The sequence below is a fragment of the Opisthocomus hoazin genome, chromosome 2, assembly GCF_030867145.1.
Source record: "Opisthocomus hoazin isolate bOpiHoa1 chromosome 2, bOpiHoa1.hap1, whole genome shotgun sequence".
Lineage (NCBI taxonomy): Eukaryota > Metazoa > Chordata > Aves > Opisthocomiformes > Opisthocomidae > Opisthocomus > Opisthocomus hoazin.
The window spans coordinates 33,313,428-33,335,298 of record NC_134415.1 but is presented as its reverse complement, the minus strand read 5'-3'; the positions used below and the strand labels follow the sequence as shown (position 1 = coordinate 33,335,298).

The window sequence follows — 21,871 nt, the reverse complement described above, 5'->3', positions numbered from 1 at the left end:
CTGAAAGTTCACACCCTAAAGTGCGTGTTGTTAAAGAACATAACAGCCAGGATAAGACTTGCTTCACTTTAAAAACATGTGAAAAAGAAAAGGGGAAGGACTAGATTTTCCAAATTACCACACATGCATAGGTGCTGCCTAGTTTGTCCATGAGTGCTTCAGGTTTCTCCCAGGTCCCTGTGGTGCTGCTGCATCTTAAGAGTCAGAGGAAGAGAGAAAGGCCAGGAGGAGATGGGAGGTGCTTGGGATGCAAAGCAAGACTGGGATCTGGTTAAACAAATCCTGGGTGGCAAAAGGTTCTGCACTGTTTGGGCAGCAGCATGAAGCTCTGTGAGGACCTGCTTGGGTTGAGGTGATGGCTGCTAGTCCTATGGCAAGCAATGGGACAGAGGTGATGGGATGGCTGCTAGTCCCATGGCAAGTGATGGGATGAAGGCGATGGGATGGGTGGCTTCTAGTCCCATGACAAGTGATGGGATGGAGGTGATGGCATCTAGTTCCATGAGCATCCTTCCCCGGCATGCATGGATCCAAACACACATTGTTTTTCTCCATGAGATTCCCATCTGCTACTGAAGAGAGATGATGGCTGTAAGCCCCTTAATTTTTAAAACATTCAGGCTCATTGAGTCCCCCGGTCCACCTCTCCCAGGAAAATGCCCTTGTGCCTAATCAAGCAGAGAGAGAGAAGTCCTCCGGGCGGGCACATGGCGGAGGCTGCACGGCTGCCTCAGCCTCTCTCTGCCACGATTTGGTGTTCATGTTGATGTCCATGAGAAGTTTTACAGCTTATGTAGAAGTTAAGCAAAGCCTCTCAATATAGCATCACTAATTACGTGAATCCTCACTAAATTACCAATAGTTCATGGCACATTGTAAAATCCTCATGTAACAGCCTTAGAAAAAAAATGACACAGCACTGGCAGTAAGCCACACAGCCCGCATGGCAATTGCAAAGCACTTTGGATGTTTATGAGCCTTTTATTTTTTAAAATAAAAATAAAAATCTAAAACGTACATTTCCCCCAGTGACTCTGCTCCAGGGAGTATTAAAAGCAGCACCTTGACTCAGCCTACCATATAAACATCCTGCTGCCCCCCAACAGCCCGATATCGTCTTCCTCCCAGGATGAGGAGCTGAATAAGAAGTGACAATCACAGCTCCTGCCCGCGGGAAAACAGGAAGCGCCGGAGTTGTACAACCACTCCAAACATTGTCCTACCTGCTCCACTCCTTGGGTGCAACGTGAACTTGCTTTCCTTTCCTTTCCGCCTTGCCTAACTATTTCTGGTCCAGCTCTGGGCAGTCCTGGGATGCTGCTGCACGGGGCAGTCCCTGCGGCCTCCCGCTTCTCCCTGCCTGCCTGAAGACAGCCTGGTGCTCTGTGTCCAACACAGAAGAACAAGTGTCCACCTTTCTAACCCACCGCCAGCACTGGCAGCAGCGCTGAATGCAGGCGCTGGAGGAGATACAGACGGGCCCAGGGCTCCAGGCAGATTGTCTTACCCCACAGCTGCCTGCATCTGGCAGGAGCTAGGTAGAAGAAAATCCCAAATCCTCCCCACAGTAAAGCCCAAAAGCAGCCAAGAATGGATGCTTTTGGCCAAATCTCTTAAATGACCCCAAGACCAAAGGACCTGATGTTTACAGACATGCTTGGGCTCATGCATTAAAGTGCTAAACCCGGTCCCAAGCAGCCCCTGCAACTAAGGCAGTCCTGGGGGTGGGCGATGGGGTAAGTCTGTGCCCCGGTGTCGAAGCCAGCTGGGCAGCCAAGCTTCTCCACAAGCACGCAGAGAGGAGCTTGGGAAACAGCAGGTGTGATGGAGAAGAGGCCACTTGCTCTGCTTGTGGCACCCCTGGTTTATCCACCCACTCCTGCCCTCGACTTTTTGGTTTGATTTCAAGCAATCCCCCTGCGCTCAGTGCAACACCTGGGGCCCTACTCTCAGGACCATCCTTCCTGAAAGCAAGAGACTCTTTCCATGATAAATGAGGCTCTGGGAACCGGCCAGCTCATTCCTTCTCTGTCTGCTCCTGCATTTCTGCTGAGCAACGGGCCCAATGTCACATGCAAAATGTAGACATCATATCAGAGTTTCCAAACAAGAAGCAGGAGAAGAAGGTTTCCTATCTGCTCTTCCTTTACTCTCAGTGTAGAAACATCTCTGGCCAAATGAGACGGCGTTTGCCGTCACTTTGCAAAGTTCACATTCCCACAAGCGCAGGCGGGCACGAGGAGGAACAAGGCGGGGGACCAGCACACCAGCACCCGCGGGTCACGGTCACACAAGACAATACTTTGCAAAATTTGGAAGTGTGGGAGGAATGCGGGAAGGCTGAAGACCAGGATGTTTACTAACATATAAGAATATCTCCAAACGGTTTGTGTCCTACGAGAAAAAACAGGGAGCCTGAAGCAATCCAGTCTGAGCCATCGGTGGGGCTAAATCTGGAAATCCTTATTTGGTGATCCTATTGCTGGTGTAAAGAAAAAAAAGAACAGTTTTTTCTCATGTTCATGGCAGTAAGACTTTTCCTAAATAAGGTGAAGCTTCAAATGAATTCCCTAATTAATTCCTCATGTAATTGCATTAACTAGCAGGGTGCAAGTGCGTTTCCATGCCTGGCTCAGCCTCTGCTCCCAAAAAAGGGTGCTGCCCCCCTACAACATAGAGCAGGAAGCCTTTCCATTCAAGAATTGCAGTCTCAGGCTTGTTGGCCCCTTCTAAGAGGTCCATGGAAGATGAGCAAGGGAAGTCTAGCAGTAAGTTTAAATTTAAAGATTGTCTACAGACACTTGAGAAAAATTTTTCATCACAAAAAAACAAAAGGCAACCTGGGGAAAAAAAAAAAAAATCACTTCATTAAGCATTTAAATGGCAGATACAAGTTAGAGAGAGAGAGGAGAGGCTTCTCTCGTCCCCCATACCTGCCTCTGCTGTGGTCTTGGGCATGTTTGGGAGGTGGCTCTGCAGTCAGAGGGTAACGCCAGCTTTGCGAGGTCCTCACACCCCCAGCCTGTTAGTGCTGCTGTTGCTTGGGAGGAAGATGGTGACCACCACACGGGTTTCACACGGGCATCTGAGCGGCCTCCGCATGCTAGCACCCATGAGGCCCCACAGGGCATCACCAGTCAGCCGAGCCCCAGCACCGCCAGTCACCAAGGGGGAGTCCAACCTCCCGTTAGCAAACTTCACCAGTTATGCTTCATTAATGAAGGGAAATCTGCATTTGGGGCACAAGCCCCCCGCAGCCCCTCAGCTGAAGGGGACACAGCAAAGCAGCTGCTCCCCAGAACCAGCCCCAAGCAGCTCAGGAGCAGTTTCCTCCAGCTCGCAGACGCTGTATCTCACGCTCCTTTGAAGAGACCCATACTGATAAAACATTATAAGTGCTGTTCCCTTGCAATGCAAAGCAAAGGGGGTTTTTTTCCACTCTTTTTTTTCTGCCCCTCAGACAGAGAGCATCTCTTTGCTTTCACCTTATGACTGGAAAATAAAAATAAACTGTGTTTCTCCCTACCAGTTTCAGCTGCACTTTTGCTTGCCAGGGCTGCAGTTGGGACAGTCCCTGCTGAAATGTTGTATTTTCATGCAGGAAGGCACACGCTGCTGCCACCTGCTTAACTGAGAGAACTTGCAGAGTTTCTTCTGCTCTTTAACCTTACTGCAGACCATGAATAAAACGGACCTCCTTGCGCTCAGCTGGGGAGGAGAAGCCCTGTTCAGCCCCAGTTTGGTCACCCGGAGCAGGGAGGGCACACGGCACCGCTCTCCGCACCAGCCAGCCTGCGCTGGGGACAAAGCAGGGTGCGCTGGCTTGTGCAGAGCCCTGCTCCGCAGTCACTTCCCAGTGATCATGCAGCCCTTGTGGGGTGGTCAACACTACAGCAACACAAGAAACAATCATTTTCAGTTAACATTTTTCCTTCCTCAGGCACTCTCCTGCCCTAAGACCGATCGAGCCAGAAGGACCAAGCGTGGCACTGCAGCTCAAAGTAAAGTGCGTGTCTTCTGCTGGGAAAAGAAGCAAAGGGTGGCCATTCGCTCCTGCCCTCATGCACCCTGACCTCAGGGTTGTACTGCGCTTCTCCTGGGTTTGGGTGGACAGGTTGCAGGGACACATGCAGCAGGGTCAGGTCCCAAAACCTGACCTCCCAACATGGGGATCCCATCACCTACAGGAGACATATCCTTCTTGCTGAGAGATCAAAAGTATTTCACAGCCATTCCCAAAGTCCCAGCAGCTTTCCCAGGACTGGAAGGAGACCCAGCAGACTTTAAAAGTCACAAACGTAGCCACAACAGCCATGAAGTTGGTTCTTTGAGTGGCACTGGGGAAGCGTTGCGTGTAGTCCGAGTCCATCGGCTGGACTGGAGGCATGCAGGGGTTCCTTGGGCATGGAGCACCCTCTGGTGGGAAAATCACGGTTGTCTGAAAGAGACCAAATCCACCCGTGGCACAAGACCAGGCTCCACTGAGACCTCCCGGGAGTGGGTTTCCACCACGCAGGGTCGCTTCCCAACATTGCAGTCTTTGTGGCTGCAATAACCATGGGGTTGGACAGAAGCGGGTCACGCTCCCCAGGCTGCTGCAGTCCCTTTTGCCTCGGTCTTCATGGTTGTCACGCTCACCGGCCCCAGTCAGGCTGCGTCTCCTTGGGGAAGGGGAGTAGCAGCGTGTGCGCTCGCCCGCATGTGTGTGCGGCCCCTTTTTGGTACAACGGGGCCTGGGCTCTGCCTGGGGTCTCCGGCTGCTCTCACAAAACAAGCAGCACTCACAAATTTTAAGCAGCCGTCAGCGAAAAGGGCATGGGAAACAGCTAAGAGCTTACCATCCCTGGTCAGTCACGGACCTGCCAGGCTACACTGGATGTGTCCCATCACATCCCCTCTCCTGCCCCAGCTTCCACCTCAACAGATCCACCAGCACCACAGAGGCAGGACCCATGCCCCAGCCCCATGGCTTGTTCAGCCCCAATCCCAAGACACACCGCTCCCCACAGCGGCAGCATTCGACAAAAAGAAGCAGAGCAGCAAAGCCAGCAGAGAGCAAGGTGTTTCAGGGGACATGGGACACCTCACCCCACCTGGCTCCACAGGACCCTGCATGAGGACGTGGGTGTGCAGCTCATTTCTCACAGGGACTGCAGCCGTCTGGCATGGCTGAACAATGGGGGTGGCATGAACATTGACTAAAAAGGCAGATTCAGCCTCAAAAAGCTCACCTTGTAAACACAGGGCAGGAGGCACCTTTTGTGCCTCAGGCCATTTCCCTGCCCCTAGCTGAGCTGCTGCCCAAACAGTACTTTAACCCAGCTCTGGGTGTGTTTCCTCTTAAATAAACACAGGAGGTTCCCTGATACCCTTCTTCCGGTCCCCATCTGCTCACCAGCACGGCGTTCGGCTCCCAGCACCACAGCAGCACCCAAGAAATGCGTTTCCTTCCCCGCCTCGTCATCTCGGCTGCCCTGGGCATCGCCACCTTCCTGGGCTGGAGGCTGCTTCTCCAGAGCCCGACCACCGGCCAAGGAGGTAACATCTGGGTACTGTGGTGGTTCTTCATGGCTGGCAGCATTTCAGTGCTGCGCAGGAGCTTTTTTTGGAGGTTCTTGGGGAGCAAATGCCTGTGGCATGGAAACGCTGCCTACACAGCCCCAGGGGCAGGAGAACCTGCAGAGAAAGCCCTTTCTGGGGAACCCTGCAGCTTTATGTCCTTAGTGGGGTCATTGATCTCAGGTGTGGTGGGGAAACCAGGTGTCAGGCTGCTGGAGGGAACTCCTCAAACCTTTGCTGTGAAGGGTGAAATGCTGTTGGGGAGGCAGGAGGGAGCAGGCAAATCAGTGATTAATGTCGCCTTTGCCTAAAATATGCATCCCTCCCCTCTGGTCCTGGTCAATCCAGGGCAAAGTCATCACTAGGTTTTGCAGACACTGTCGTTCTGGGCAAATCGAAGAGCAGCCCAGGGTAGCTTCAGGCACCGCTGCGTTTCTTCCTGCGCTCCCGGCGTCCTTTTCCTAATTTTAACCGTGCTGCTTTTCCCTGCGCGACAGCCTCCCCAAATCAATGGGAAATATTTAACTTTCCAAGGACCGCGGAGAAACCATCAAGCTAACTGTCTCCCCAGGGCTGCCAAATGCCTACACTGAGCGATGAGGCAGACATGCTGCTGCTAAAAACAAAGTGGCAAGACAGGCCTTCATCCTCCGCATTCAAACTCACTATGGTCCCTTCACATCCAAAATGAGAAGATAAAGAGCAAGAAGCAAAGCTGAACTTTGCGAAATTAAACCGACTGTCATGGAACCTTTTTATTTGTTTTTGCCTTTTGTATTTGATCTGTTGCCTTTTTGCTTCTATTTGCTTTTTGCTTTTTATTTGCTTTTGCCTTTTTATCTACAGGAGAAAAAAATTTACATATGGAAGTGATGCAAGAAGTTATGTCAGCTGAATTCCTAAATGGCCCGGAGCTGTGAAGAGTAATCTCTTGCGTTCCATACATTTGATAGCTGGTGTTAACCAATTAACAGATGCAAAAGAGTTTGCAGGGAGTTGTGTATTTGTAGCTACAAACCAATTTACCACTCAGTCTGTCAGAATATTTCTGACTTTCTTTGGTAAACCCACCTCAGCTAAGCTCGGTCAAAAGCAAGGAGTTAAAAGGAAAAATTATGATTTAGTGGAGAACAGGGTCCGCAGCACAAAGCTACGGTCGAGACCGTGCCCAGACACAGCAGTTTGGGGAAAGTGGGGTCTGGGTGTCCATGAGCTTGCGTGTTCACGGGGACAGAAACCTATTTCCCCAGCAAAACTGAGCTCTTTGCCAGGCAGGGCTGGCCTCCCCTCTCCTACCCATCTTCTTCATTCATGTCATACTCTTTCCACGCTAGAATAACTGGAAAAGAGCCTGCCACTGCGTCCTGCGCTGGGGTGCTGGCTCAGGGCAGAGGTCCGCTGTGGGCTTTCCTCACCCCTATCTTCAATTGGTGTTTCCCAGGTGACGTGTCCCCCAAGATGAAGGAGGGCTTCACTTTGACACTGGACACCTTCCTTCACGTTCAGCAGCTCAGGAAGAAGAGACTGAGAGCTTTCTGCAGCCAACCAGGCAGAGTCACCACGCTTCCGAGGAGCCAGGAAGAGAGAGCCCACCTGCTCTCAAGTTTGAGGGTGAGCACCAAACTGGACCTCCTCTACTGCCAAGTGCCATCGACAGGGATGGAGGGGTGGCAGCAGCTTTTAGGGAAGCTAGAGGAGAAGGAAAACGTGACACTCCAGGTGCCAATTCCCTACCCTCAGAGCCATGCTCTGGAGACACGGCTGAGCGAGTTCAACCTGACGGCGATAGAAGCCATGTTAGGGTCTTACACCAAAGTGCTGTTTGTCAGGGACCCTTTCCAGAGGCTGGTCTCCGCGTTCATGCAAGGCATGGGCGGCAGCCCTTCCTTCAGCAGCTTTGTTCAGGACGTTTTAGACAGCGGGCAGCACAACGCCAGAGAGAATTGGAAACCGCTTGTCAGTCTCTGCCGGCCCTGTCTCGTCCAGTATGACTATGTGGTGATGTTTGGTTTCCTCAGGCAGGAGCTGGGTCATCTGCTGCGGCGAGCTGGGCTGCCCGCAGACATCCCCCTCCGCGAGTTCACTGACACCCAAGTGCGGTGGACCTACAGCTGGTTGTCAGAGCAGATGTTCAGCGAGCTGTCTCTCCAACAGAAGAAGCAATTGTCTCATTTCTACCGCTGGGACCTTTCTGCTTTCCTGTTTTCTAGCAGTTTGCTGTCAGACCTTCTCAGCACCCCAGAGACCTGGTAGAAATACCTCAAACTGGAGGGACTGTTTTGAAGAGCGTTAATCCAAATGCTAGCACTTTGAGATACCAGCCGGGTCATAGACAGACCCTTGCTTCATGGCTGCAAGCAACACATTTGTCCATGTCCATGTGCCAGCTCCAGTAGGCATGTCAGAGAGCTGAACTGGACCACTTACAGTGACAGGGTATCAAGGCTCTTCACAGGGCTGAATTGCGTTTAAATGCCGCAGGAGCAGGCGCTAGCAAAACACATGGAATTGGGGCTTGGAAAAACTGCATGAACCGAACTGGGATGGGGTAAACAGCTCTCAGCAAAACTCACGTTTTGGGGTAGGTTGGGTTGGACCCACAGCAAGCTACAGCAGCATCTGCACATGCTCCGCCTGCGCTGCCATTTTATGTTCTGGGCTGTCTTTTGGCCAAGAAGTTTGGCAATGTCTTATTTGTGACAAATCTCCCCAGGCAGATGCAAGAAGCACTCCCAAAGGAGCACATTATCTGGAGTCTGTCTACTCTGCACGAGTAGGTGAGGTATGGCGCAGCATGGCAGGCCTTCCTGGGGAAAAACTGATGATATCCCTAAATCCTTTCATGCTCGGGGAAGACCAGGCCCCGCCCAGCCCATCATTTGGTCTTATCTGTGTGAACTGTTCCTGTTTTATGAGCTCACATCTGCTGCATGATTAGGCTCAAGAGGGCCCCAGGAAAGCAATGTGATGCTTGCTCCATTCACAAGTTTTGAGTGAGGTTCTCCCCTCCACAGAGCTGAGTCAAATGGGCCAAGCTGAGCTTTCAGCTCTACTCACTAGCAATGAGATAAGGATATGGCAGTCTGGACCAGGTAGCAGCCACGCCACATGGACAGCCAGCCCTCCACCCTTGTCTCAGCCGCTGGTGGGCCCAGTGGAGGTGGCTAGAAGCATCAGGATGCGTCACTGTGCTGCTGCGGAAAACAACATGGCTACTGCAAGCTCCTCCTGGCAGAGAAGCACAAGGACCAACTCTGCTTTCTTTCAGACTTGGCTACTAGCATGGCCTGGATGAAGGCCCAGGCTCTCCAGCTGGCTCACCTGCTGCATCCGGCTGGGTAGCCTGGAGCAACCAACCACCCTCTCCCAGCCTTGGCCACTGAGCTGCTCTGCCTCACAGCCTCTGGGAAGGGTCCATCCTTACCAAAACACCCAAGGATGAGATGAAGTTGTCCAGCTTTCAAAATCGTGGCAGGCTTTTACCATAGCATAGTAGTTTCCAGAATAGTTTTTAGCTTTATTTTGCAATGTTGTGACATTCACAGAGAATTCCACATACAATCATGTGACAAAGACACCTATTTGACAATGTTCATTAAAGAACAATAGTGAAAACTGTTGATTAGAATTGACCTAAAACAATTACCGCAGACTTGGCCTCCCTCTCTCATTGAAGAACACGCAATTAATAGTGATAAGACATCAGATCAGATGGCCTCCTTTCATCCTCCCACAAACTATCCAGCTACAGCAATTACTAAAGTGCCGTTCTTGTGCGTAATACTTTACAGTCTAGCAAGATGGCGTAGCTTCTCTTCTGAGGATACAGTCCTGGAAGGAGAGAAGCAGCAAATTTCCCGTTATATGTAACATTAGAGTCACACATCCATGCTGTATTTCACTGAAAAGTACTAGGAAAGGAACATTTTCTCTTCATAAGCAGCTTTCCCTTCAGTGATTGCAAGCTGAAATCCCACGCAGCACGATGTGCATGAAGAGACCCGATGCAGCACCTAGCAGAGGACAGTGCTGTGCACTCACAGCGGGAGAGCCGTTCTCAGGCAGCTTCGTAGTACAGACACATTTTAAATTGGGCTGTCCTACAGCAGTATCACCTCTTCCTCCCAGCCCTCCGCAGCAGGTCCCAGTCCTCCCCCAAGGTATCTGGCACTTCGTTCCATGGGAAAGCAATGTACGAAATGTTAAGACACTATCAGAGGTGAAATGAAATGAAAATTGCAGCTTCATATTCCTTAGGGTCCCTGTGCCACCCACAGCCCAGCCAGGTATTACATTGATCTCTTCATTAATTCCTTTTAGTCTCCAAATGTCTCTTTTTCCTACACCCTCAAAACCAGTTTCTGTAATTACTTTGCAACCCTGATTTTATACCACTACCACCCCTCCTCCCCTCAGGTGTTTGATATCATCTGCATTCAATTCCAGTGCATGCCTAAAGGAAGATGCTTCTCCTCCCATCAGCCAGTGGCTGTGGAAGGGCAAGAAGAGGTCCCTGAGCTGGGGTGGGCTCGAGGGCAAGGAATGGTGCCTGGGAAACAGCAGGTCACTGATGCTGCAGCAAAAATGGCTCCACAGGCTAAGGTCTGCACTGCACTAGCCTGCACCGACCATTGCATATACATGTAACTTGGCAAATACACATCAAATTAATGCACAAAGCAAGTACCAGAGAGACTCGATACATCTCATTTTAAAAATTTCAACTGACTGGGCAGTCACCGCAAACCTATTCTGAAATGATGAAAAAGGTGTTCCCAGACTCACGGGGGATAAAGAGCACTTAACTCATCCTGCTAGTGACATCCCGTCACGTCCCAGGACCCTCACAGGGAGCAGGCCTCTCATCAACACTGGCAGCTTTCCCCCGAGATGACGCTGGAAGCTCCTCGATATCGCAACTCTTTGCCTGGAGCTCCCCGTGTTCCATATTAACACACATCACGCTCCCTTTGTACTGCTTCTCGGCCTGGTTTGAATGAGCATGTCCAGCCATCCCATGAGGTGGAATGCCACAGAAACACTGCCAATACCAAGCTACCTTACAGACTTTGTATTTTGCATCCCTTCCTGGACATCCAAGAACATGAATACACAGGTTCCAATAGCTGTTCTTGCACACAAATGATCACATTTTCTTAGAATCATAGAAAGTTTTGGGTCAGAAGGGACCCCTAAAGGTCACCTAGTCCAACCCCCCTGCAGCGAGCAGGGACACCACTAACTAGATCAGGTTGCTCAGAGCCCTGTCCAACCTGGTCTTGAATGTTTCCAGGGATGGGGCCTCCACTACCTCTCTGGGCAACCCGTTCCAGTGTTTCACCACCCACATTTTCTTCTCTAAGAGTTTTTTTTACATAATGCCAACTTTCAGGACAAAACAAACATGTATTCTTGCAGAGTACCTCAGAGCTTAGGAAACACCAATATCATAATTCAATTAATAAAACAATTACATAATAAGCCCAGCAGGCACAAAACACTTTCTGCGATGCAGATATACAAATGCAGATTTTTCTAGATGGTAGAACCATAATATTTTAAGTTGAGAAATAAATTTACACGTTTCCAAACTATATGCTCTGGAGTGCTTCAAAAATCTATTTCAAACTGTGCATACAGTGTTAAGTCCTAAGATGGAGGCCAATTTTAAGCAGGACATACGTGAGCAAAATTTTGTATAAGGCAATGGAGTTACATCCTCTTGCACCATATGTTTTGGTGGCCCTGGGAGTGCAAAAATATAAAAAGGACATTTTCATAAAGCTGTGGGCCAGAGAAACAGATAAAAGTTTGCACATGATGAGCAGGTACAGTACATGGCTGACATCATCTAGAGCTAACATGATACTACAGTGTTAAATCTCACAGTGACAAAACCTGCAAAGAGGGAAGCCCAGAATTAAATCCAACATGAGAAATGCATTCAGCCCAAAAGGCATGAGGTCATCACATAGTCTGCACATTTTTCATACAAGCAGTCCCTGTAGCAAAACGTACCTATTCTCTTACATTCAACAAAACTAAGAGTTGTCTTGAAAAGAAGGCAAGGCCATAGCATGACAGCAAGGGATTGACCCTAGAGGGCACCCAGAGCCAACTAATCCCCAGATGCGTCCATCTTATTCCTGTCCCTTGCCTGGGCTGGTATAAATTGCCTTGGGAACAACGATGAGCAACTTTCTCTGTAACCTCAAGGTCCCTTCTCTGATGTCCTCTCCTTTTTAAAAGATGGGGGAAAGATATAGAGGTGGAGGAGGAAGAAGGCTGTGTCAAGTGAAGCAGCATCTTGCTGAAAGTCCTCTTGGTATCTCTGTAGTTTTTATCTCTAATCAGAGAAGACAAGGTAGCACATGAACTAAAAATTCATTAAAGCCCCAGTGTAGAAAAAGCAATTCTCATTTAACTTGGGATAAATCAGCTACCGGTCACAATTCAGGGTTTTCCTCTGAACCACTTCTGTTACATAGGTAAGACCTTCATCTTCATTAGCTAACATCAAAATTCCTCCTTACCTTCCTCTAGTATATATCTGGCTTTGTGTGCAGAGAAGACACAACAGGGTCCAGCCCTCCGTGCCTCTCGTATCTTCCCCCATCTCCACTAGAGGACTGTTTGTCTGGGTTCAATGCATTTAAGTCCTTCTCGGCATAGCATCACAAGGTGATCCATCTCTTCCCAACAGCAGGAAAAGAAGAAATAACCACCCTACCATTTCACAGTGGCTTGTCTCCCATCCTTGCAGCAATTTTAAATGAAACCTGTAAGGTTTTTCAATTACACCTGGATAACATCACCTTCCACTACTCTTCATTTGAGTTTACATCACAGCTATAATCTGGCAGCAATTCCCTTTTGTAGAGAAAACAATGATTGAGCAACTAAATGTGAAAGCTCCCTGAATCAGTGGATGAGCCACATGAACACAGATTTTTTTTTTTTCTTCTCCATTATAGTCCTACTGCCTTGTGGTCCCTCTGGTGTAAGCACAGTTTCACGAGAATAGTTTGCTCCTCAAACTTCACTTTTACACACGCACAGACCATGGCTTAAAGGTCCCTGGCTCAGCAGAAGGGCACTGTAAAGAGGAGAGGAGAAAAAAAATTAGCAACAGCAGCAACAAAGAAGGGCCTTAGCCTGGGTTTGGTGTGCCCTGTTGTGCTCCCTTTAAGGTAGGTGACTTTATACTGTTGAAGATCTGAGCTCATATCTCAGTCTTTCAAAACAGAGACGCCTGTCTCATGGCATTTCTGTTACAGGCTGTGCCTGGCTCTGGCTGAAGACTTGATAGTCAACAGTTTGTGCAAGTTCTCAAAGCCATCTCTGAGTCCTTCTCCCCAGAGAGTGATGCAAGCATCAGGTGAGGAGGACTAAGATGACCAGGTTTTGCTGTTAACCACAGCGGGATTCAAACTGATGAAAGCCTAGAAGATGCCCACATGGACAAACAACTGTGTTTTCAGAGTCACAGGAGTCATCAGGACTCTGCAGGGACCCAATCCTATGCAGCCCTGTCACAACACAGTGACAGAGAAGGAGTCCATGAAGAGACAGTCACAGGGTTAAATCCTGCACTCCTTCATATCATGCCTGCAGCCTCTAAGGAGGCTCCTGTGGTCATAATGTTCAGCAGAACAATAAGGTGTCTCCTTACCCGAGAGACACCACTAAATTGCAGAGTGGACCTGCAAGATATGTTAGTGGTGGTGATCCCCTAAGAGATGATGGTCAGGAGCATCAGGACAAGAAGTCAGTGCCTTTGTTCTACAGGCAGCACCTGGAGGGTGGAGGGATGAACTGCAGCTTCAGTGGTAACTGTATAGCAGCCCTTCCTGCAATGGGAGCCCTAGCAATGCTGGTCTTTGGAGTTGTCTCTCATTTGGTGGCATGTTAGGTGAACGATAATACCCATGAAATAAAAAACAGCTCTTTAAGTAGGGCCACAGCCTCCCCCCATCCTGCTCTAATCCCAGACCTGGGCCACTGTGACCAGCACACACGCTCCATGAGCGGGTAGGCCTACTAGGGAGCAGACTATGAAACCAGAAGCTGTTACCATTTTGGTGAAGATGTCCACACAAGCATTGCGGATCTTCTCTGGGGTGGCAGGGCTGTCCAGCCTGAATGGTTCAGTCAGGCCAGAGTCCTTCCTTGCTGAGTAGATGGCATCTTTAATGGCATAAAACACCGAGGCAGACAGGAACAGAGGTGGCTCTCCCACAGCCTAGACAGAACAAAAGCAAGGGTGAGGCTGCAGCCCAAAACAGTCCTGGCCCTGGAAACACTAATGAGGCTAACAGAAAGATGAGCAAGCCCTAGGTGACAATCAGGAATTGTTCTCATTCCTCATTCCTTCTTTGTGACTTCTCAGTCTCCCTGGTGTGATCAGGAAGGGAAGGCCAAGCCAAAACAGCCCCTTGCCTTCCAGATGTGAACCTCAGTCTACCAGATGTGATCAGTGAGGAAACACCAAGCTGAAACAGCCCCTAGTCTGCCAGGTGTGACCAGTGAGGAAGGATCAAGCTAAAACAACCCCCAGTTCATTTAAAGAAGAGACAGTAGGAAAACATAAGCTTTCTAACACAGCAAGGCTGTTATAAAGGAAAAGAGACTAGCCCATTCCCACAACCTTTTGGATGGTGCTAAAACTGCAGCAAAGGGAATTCAGATAAGTCAGTGGTGAGATGTCTGGACAGAGAGCACGATGTTCCATCGCTGGAGGTCCCCGCAAAGCAGCAGGAATGCCTCCCTCAGGGATTACACAAGTATTATCTAGTGCTGAGGTCCCTGCCAGCCCCTTTTTTCTTCTTTCTGTCATCAGCACTAATCACCCAAAAGTTCTCCTCATTGATAAAGATGTTCCTGTGGATGGATGGACATGAGAAGGGAAACAGTAAGGAGCCAGGCCAGGAATATACAGATAAGGATGGTGAGTGGCCTCTCTAAAGGCTCTGTTGCACTGTAAGTAAAGCAAATTCATCGATGCTGTACAGGCACCCCTTCCCTGTGCAGAGAAGGGCTCACTACCTGCAGAGAACAGCACTGACTGTAGCGGAAACACCTGAAGGACACATGGATTAGTAATGGACCTTTAAGGGTAACATGAGCACTGTGAAACAATAAAGAAAGCAAAACACAAAAACTCAGACACAAGACCTTGGTATGTCAGATCTGAGGAAATGACACTGCTGGAAATGTTATCCCCAGTGGTGGCTCTGGCACCAGGGAAGGGTAACCAGGGAGCTGACATGCAGGAGAAGGCTGGCAGCCTCTGCTACATAAGAGCTGGCACAGCAAAGCCACTTCAGTTCTCCCTAATGGACAATCAGGGAGCAGCAGTGTGCAGGTTATTTCAGTTCTTCCTAACTATAAAGCATAGTAAACATATCTCTGGTAAGGAACGGGAAAACATCCTGACCCCAGAATAAAACCAGCATAACAAGATTAACTATTTAGACACATGCATCATCACTTTCTCACACTCAATTTCACAGAATTATAGAGCAGTAGGAGGCCTGCAGATCCTGTAAGTATACCTTGGATGAATAAACCGCCTTGCTGTTTGGACAGTCACGGAGAAGAGACACATAGAATTCTGTTGGGATGTCTCCGAATGCTGGGATCTTGTACATCCCAGGCCCTCGAGTGTACAAGTTTCCTTCAGGAGAATAGCGCAGCTCCTCCATGGTGAAGAGCCCGAGGCCTTGGACAAATGCTCCTTCTATCTACAAACACATCCAAACAAGGTTACATTCTTTTTATTGTTGTTGTTCTTCCTTGCACATGAACAGCCAGTGATGATTTTCACTGCAGTTTTCAGCCCGCCCCTCCTGACTAATTTCCCACTTTTCATCTGTAAACCTTTGTCCCTTCTGCTGAGTACAGCTTGCATCTTTGCACAATTCCTGTGTTCCCGTATAGATATGGCTGCATTTCCCTGGCAGGTGAAGCAATTTACAAACACTTGCAAACAGATATGCTGTAAACACAGGACAGGAATTTTCTGATGCTGCAAGGGGGGGTGGAGGGGGAGAGAAAATCAGTGCTAAAATATTGATTCCTTCACAAGCAGATTAACACTGAAGGAGTCGTACTTGCTGATACTTCAAAGGACAAGAAAATTAACAGGACTGAAGATGACATATCTGAAGACAAACTACTTTACGCTTTCTATTTCAGTATAAATGCTTTCTTAGGTACTACATATTTGCAAGTCACCAGCACAGACACTTGCAACAATACGCCCATATCCATTCAAGTACTAAAGACTTTGTATAATTTTTCTACTGTAAATTTTAGGAGGGAAAAAAAAAGAAGGGGAGCAGCTATGAGAGGAGGATGTTCTTGAACAACCCTACTCGAAAAAGCTCTGCTCTCTGAGCCCACAGAGAGATCTGCAAAGCAGACCAGTCTAAATATTTGGTACAAACATTCATTAACCCAGCTCTGCGTACTTGTTTTCCTGCAATCATACAACATCCTTTCTCTCTGCAGCTGTTGTTGGAAGAACACAGGAAACTGAGACCTCTTTGACAAACTCTGTGTAGCCCATCTCTTTACTTCCAGACCCAAACTGACAGGCTGCAAAGACAGAAAGGATCCTTCTCCCCTTGGCCACTTCCAGAAAAAAAAAACTTTCAGAAAAAATATTGCTTTCAAAGACGTTTCATTTTAACTATAGCAGAGCTCTGCAACTCATGCTCTCCTGTAAACCCCAAATCCTGCAGCAGTTCACTGTAGTTACACTACATCAAGATCTACAGTTAGCAAGGGAGCTAAGATGGCTAGACGAGCATGTGCAAGTGTCTAACAATTAATTTCTTGGTATACCAAACAACCCTACATTTATTACCTTTATTTGCTGAGAAGTATCATTGTGATTATTACTGCACAAGATATGCAAGTAAGCTTGTCCCCACCCAAGGAATTTGCAAGCTAAGTGACTGGTCCAACTTCCCACTGAGATCCCTGCACAGTAGTAGTTGGAGGACAGAATCTACCAACCAAACTCTTTATTCACAGAAGAATTTTCACTGAGTTAAATGGGACTTGATATTGACAGACTAGAGTAAAAAAATCAGGCGTGGGATTTAGTCTCACATGCCACATTGTAGAAACTAAGTCTGGGATGAGGTTACTCCATCATATTAGTATTATCTGGATTCATTCCTTAGGCAAGGCAGATGCTGAAAAGCAGTGTGGTGCTAAGTGGAGAATATCCTGTAGTCTTAACATCCAAGGCAAAACCAACCCCACAGGATATTTCCCTACATAATTCTGTGCCTATTACATAGTTAAGTGTAGGTCAAACTAGTTTTCCTAGCTAGTCTAAAATGCCTCACCGGATGCCCAAGCTTAAAATACTCTGTTTGCAAAGGCACAAACCTGGAGAGGAATAATGGCTCATCCAGAAAAGCCTGAGAGTAGTGTGATGGCTTTAACATGGTGGAAATAGCAACACTATTTCACTTACCTGTCCTATATCTATGGCTGGGTTCAGACTGGTACCAACATCCATAACAATGTCTGTGCGAATGTTCTAAAAGGCAGAAAAAAGAATAAATTAGCACAGAACATTGGACTGGTACACCATGGTCATGTATGAGGAAGAGTAATGCATCTAGCCACTACCCACATTTGGCCAGTGTTCAACAATCCATTTCAGTTCAACTTTTCACGCTGATTTTTAATCTGAATTCATCCCTAAAGTATATCAAAGGAACTCACTGTAGTTTTCCCCAGAGATCCAAAGGACCCAATTTATATCAGTTCCAAGCTGCTAGTGTCAGTGCTCTGTACCTGACCATAACCATCTAGGTCAGATTCTGATGAATTTTTTTTTCTTTTTTTCTTTCTTTAGAAAAGTCTTCAGTGCTATTTTTAATGATTAACGCAATACCAGTACGTTTCTGTTCTTTTGTGCTAACACAGTACCGCTGTCTCTTGCTTAAATAAATCCAATAACTTTTGCAATCATTCATTAGGTGTCCTAATATCCCTGCAGGGTAGATAATTATCATTTTATTGTACTTTATGGATTATTGCACTGTGGAACAGAGGAGTTAAGAAATTTACTGAAGGTCACACCAGACCAATGACAGCTAGGAACAGGCTGACACCCAGTATTTGTTCTAACTCCCTGTGAATGTTTCCTTCACCTAAGCACAGAGGGCTATTTCACTGCTGAACCCCTCACCTTGTGGTCGCCTGTCAGGCAATCTATCTCAACCTCAGAGCAAGCAACGCCATAACTGAAGTAGCAGAATGGTTTCCCTTCATTCTTTTCGAAGTCGTAGCCAAGGTCAGGAATTCTTGATACAAAGAAAAACAAAACCACTTTTCATTCCATGAACAGTCAAAATGAATACAAACACATTGCAACTTACTGAAATCCTTATTCACTTTTTTCCATCCTTTCTGTCAAGTCAATGCAGAAATGAAAAGTGTAAACAACTCTAAACAGAAATCTGCTCAAGCTGCTCTGTATTCCAAAACCTGACTGAAACTATTGAAATATTCTAGCCATCTTTATTTTCCCATGAATCTCAGGGCTTGTGATGACTATTGTGAACTCATTCCCACCAATTCAGTAGCAAATCTTTCGCTTTTAGAGTGCAGCTGAACATTTCTTGGAGGTCATTAAATTTCAGAGCATAATCAAGTTGAACCAGAAACTGGATTAAGCTAAGAACTGGTTTTAAGCACAGTTCACGGCAAACTTTGTATATGGCTACTTATACTTTATCTGAAAACCGGTTTATTAAAATACTGATGGTCACTTGGTTGAGACGAACACATTTCAGAGATGCAACAGAAATGAGCTCATGTTGTTTTAGTCCTAAATAGGCTTTTCTCAACACTGTGTTTAGTTTTTTGTGTCAACCCCTCTGCCTCAAAGGTGATGGATCTCTGCTTTCCTCCAGCAGTAAAGCTGACTAAGAAAAGTGCCTCATTTCAGAATTGCACAGGAACCAGCAAGACTTTAAAGTACGAGAATGAAATTGAAAATGCTGTTATCTGCTCACGCCACAACAGACACGATGCTGCTCCAGCCTAGTGCTGTAAGTAGCTTTGTCCTCTAGGACAACCCCTGCGCCCTTTTTCCCTGAATGACTGTTTTAGTGCAACACTAGGTCATGAGGCTGACATAGAGCAGAGCCCCAGGCAAACCTGTGACTCCATTTATGCCTCCTCAGACCTAGGTCAGCTAGAGCAAAGTTAAATCTACTCCAGATTTACATCAGATCTGAACTTGGCCCCAAGAACTGTGCCCCATTAGAAACTGATTCTCCCCAGTCAGGAGAGTGTTAACCTCAGTTTAACATTCCCAGGTAGGAAAGGGAATGCAGCCCTAATTTAGAGCAGTGACAGGGGCATAGGGACTATAAATCCTCCCAGAATTTCCCTGGTTGCAATCCATGCAATGAAGTAAGAGCTGTGCCTCTGCAGTGTGAATATTCACTCACCTATAATACCCCGTGGCCGACAGGCTAATACAGTTCTCATAGGCGGCTTTAATCTGGCAAAGTGAAAAAGAGTTTGAAAACAGTAATTGTCCAGCCAGTCCCTGCAAAATAGCTACCCCAAACACATTTCCAGGAAAGTATGAATAGAAGGTGCCCAGTGACAGACAGCTATCACCCTACCCAGTGCCAGCAGTGCCAAGGGAAACATCATGATGCAGCTGCTTCCCCAAACAGCCCTGTCAGCAGCTACCCAAGGGCACAACTTGCCCATTGGCAGAGGGATAGTACTTGCTAGTGTTTGTTCAGCTCTCAGCTACAGGTTAGACTTTCAACCTCAGAGACGAAGGTTAAACTGACAGTCATCTTGACTTTAGTGAGGCCAGGGGAAATGCTGTCGTGACTTCCAAATCACAAACTCAAAGCTCTTCCCATGAAGATAAGAGCTTGGATCTGAAAATTGCTGGAGAGCCTTACAGAACATCAATCTCTTGTTATTGAGGGTACAGAGATATCGCAGCCAAGGAGCACTGCAGAAGGTGGATGGCAGCTCAACAAAGAGTCATTATTGTCATAGAATCCCTTCATTACAAATCGTGGTTTTTTCTGTCCAAGATTATAGCCTGACTAGAAAGATACATGTAATCACTCAAGACTCTTATATGGTCAAGTTTGTCATAGGTAGGCTGCAGAAATCTGGAGAAATCTCAGTATTAAAGTCATCAAGAATGTTTTTGGGATGACCTCTTGCAAGCTTTGATTACTTCCCTTGCCAGATTTCTGTTTCACTGTCTTTGCTCAAATCTTTGCTAGCAAGGTGCAGAAGGCCGGGAGGATATACCTGCATATACAGTTTGCCAATTAAAACATCCCTGGCAATGCCCACTTGTCTCACAGATACAAACAGCTTACCCAGTCTTCCCAGGATCCTTTGGGATTAGCCTCTTTGATCGGCTCAAGTCTTTTTAAGATAGTCTGACATGCATTCTAGAAACAAAGAGAGACAAAAACAATATTTTTAGATTTGAAAAATCAGATTATAGTATTAAGACCCCTATAAGAGGTACAAAGAACCTTCTGTTTAAATCAATATTGCCTTTAGGACTTTGGCATATCATAAAAAGGAACAAAGTTCACTAACAGATGTCTTGCTATGTAGGAAGAAATGTTGACTGAAAAGGATTTTAAAGCAGATTGGCTGTGCTGACAGCAGAAGGAAATCCCAAATACAGCACACAGCTTTCTGGACCATGACACAAAATACCAAAAACCCACCCATTTATACAGTAACTTTATCTGTACCAAGTCATAACAGGACACGGTAGCATAGCTAGCAAGACGATCCCAGAACACTGAAGAAAAAAAAAGAATTCTTGCCAAAATTCAACCTACTCAGACAAGCCGTGCAGAAAATAAAAACAGCCTGATGTTTTTACTTTGCAGGTTATGCTTTCTCTTTTTTAAACCTGAGAATGACCAGTACTAAATTCCTCTTTTCAATGGAGAGGTCACATACCCTGCAAATATATGCATTCGTAACTCCACCACGCCAGAGACAGTCATGACCACACCATTGCTACAGAAAGATGTTTGGTCTGAGTGCATGAACACCTAGAGTTCTTTGATTCTGGAGCAGAGCCCATAAATCACCTCCTATTAATATTTGCAGCACAATATATTTGTTACAGGTATGGCTACATTAATTACTCAGAAGCTAGCTATTTAAATGGATGCTTCGTTCTGTTTATTTTGAGTAATCACAAACACTCCATTTCAGAACTACAGAAGGACTGAAGGAGATTTCTAACAGCTTGAAAAAAAAAGCATATTCATTCACCATCTAACACCACTGGTAGTTATAGCAGGTAAAGAAATTATGAGGTATCCTTAGCCTGGAAATGCCTTTTGATAGTTATATTTTCCTTAAGCAATAGATAAATACATGTCAACTTTTCATGTTCTGGAGTCCCAGCTTATAACCCACTAGTTCCATACATGGACGGCCATTCCATTGATGTCTGCGCTGACAGATGCAGCTGTCGGGGAGGTATTTGGGACAGTGTTTGTGCTGGTCTCACTGATGTAAATTTTGGAGGTTGGGATTCCCAGTGACCTGCTAGCAACCTGCAGAGCAAAGGTAAATAATTGGTAAGCAGCTGCTCTTGTAGATGAACATGATCATTACATGAGCACGATACATTGCTTACACTGCTAGAATCCACACTGCAACATCTACCCCCTCCTGCCCTAAATTTCATTTTTCTTGAGAGACTCTGTTGATTTGGTGATAGAGAGCTAGCCAGAACATTGTTAAGTTTGCCCTTCACAGCCTGAATGTGTGTGAGCACATACATGTAACGCTCCTGCCAAAATGACAGGTGCTCATTTCACTATTGTGGGACTACATTCTTCTCTCGACAGTTATAAGAATCAGAGCATAAAGAGCCCTTTTAGATGTCCCTTTCATTTCCCTGTCAAAGCAATATCGTTCCCTTAGGCCTTTTTAATGCTAAAGATGTTAGCATATTCAAATGTTTGCAATATGACTACTTTTTCTATAAAATATATGTAAACTGTAGTTTTATGGGATGAAAAGAAATTGCCAGAGACTCCAGATTGTAAGTGGTGACCAGTGTTATCTACATAATAAAAGTTAGGATGATAATCTAATTCTAATATTCTAACTGTAATAATACTCTGGAAATCTAGCACTGCTGCTGAAATGATTAAGAGGAAGTAGTAATGATTTGCTACCCTCTGCACACACACAGAGGAAGCGTCAAGCTGTCTGAGGCAATACTATAGTGAGTGTAATTTTCTTGAAAAGTTGT

At 46.8% G+C, this 21,871-nt stretch overlaps 2 protein-coding genes across 3 annotated transcripts in view; one reads left to right on the top strand and one right to left on the bottom strand.

Annotated features, from left to right (window-relative positions):
• The first annotated feature begins 5,387 nt into the window (after positions 1-5,387).
• On the top strand, positions 5,388-9,063 carry LOC142360484 (carbohydrate sulfotransferase 9-like). 2 transcript variants are annotated; one of them, XR_012763094.1, is made up of 2 exons: positions 5,388-5,538; positions 6,057-6,300. XR_012763094.1 is itself a non-coding variant. In XM_075413127.1 (2 exons), the coding sequence occupies exons 1-2, from the start codon at positions 5,439-5,441 to the stop codon at positions 7,810-7,812; spliced, it is 912 nt and encodes a 303-aa protein (XP_075269242.1). In that variant the 5' UTR covers positions 5,388-5,438; the 3' UTR covers positions 7,813-9,063. The 2 variants fall into 2 exon arrangements, 1 of the variants encoding a protein (XP_075269242.1); XM_075413127.1 differs by lacking the exon at positions 6,057-6,300 and adding an exon at positions 7,001-9,063.
• Positions 9,052-21,871, bottom strand: part of XDH (xanthine dehydrogenase) — a 55,845-nt gene continuing 43,025 nt past the window's right edge. Inside the window, exons 30-37 of the mRNA XM_075413125.1 lie at positions 21,036-21,164; positions 19,953-20,027; positions 19,044-19,096; positions 17,774-17,888; positions 17,051-17,116; positions 15,114-15,302; positions 13,634-13,801; positions 9,052-12,655 (exon numbers count right to left, since the gene is read on the bottom strand). Coding sequence (XP_075269240.1) covers positions 12,605-12,655; positions 13,634-13,801; positions 15,114-15,302; positions 17,051-17,116; positions 17,774-17,888; positions 19,044-19,096; positions 19,953-20,027; positions 21,036-21,164 — 846 coding nt within the window. The 3' untranslated portion in view covers positions 9,052-12,604. The remainder of the gene's footprint in view (positions 12,656-13,633; positions 13,802-15,113; positions 15,303-17,050; positions 17,117-17,773; positions 17,889-19,043; positions 19,097-19,952; positions 20,028-21,035; positions 21,165-21,871) is intronic.

What these genes read in the sequence shown, in the direction of transcription:
- LOC142360484 (XM_075413127.1), top strand. Translation starts at nt 5,439, where the DNA reads ATGCGTTTCCTTCCCCGCCTCGTCATCTCGGCTGCCCTGGGCATCGCC. An exon ending in CCCGACCACCGGCCAAGGAG is followed by an intron (nt 5,539 to 7,000) that starts GTAACATCTGGG and finishes GGTGTTTCCCAG; the next exon opens with GTGACGTGTCCCCCAAGATG.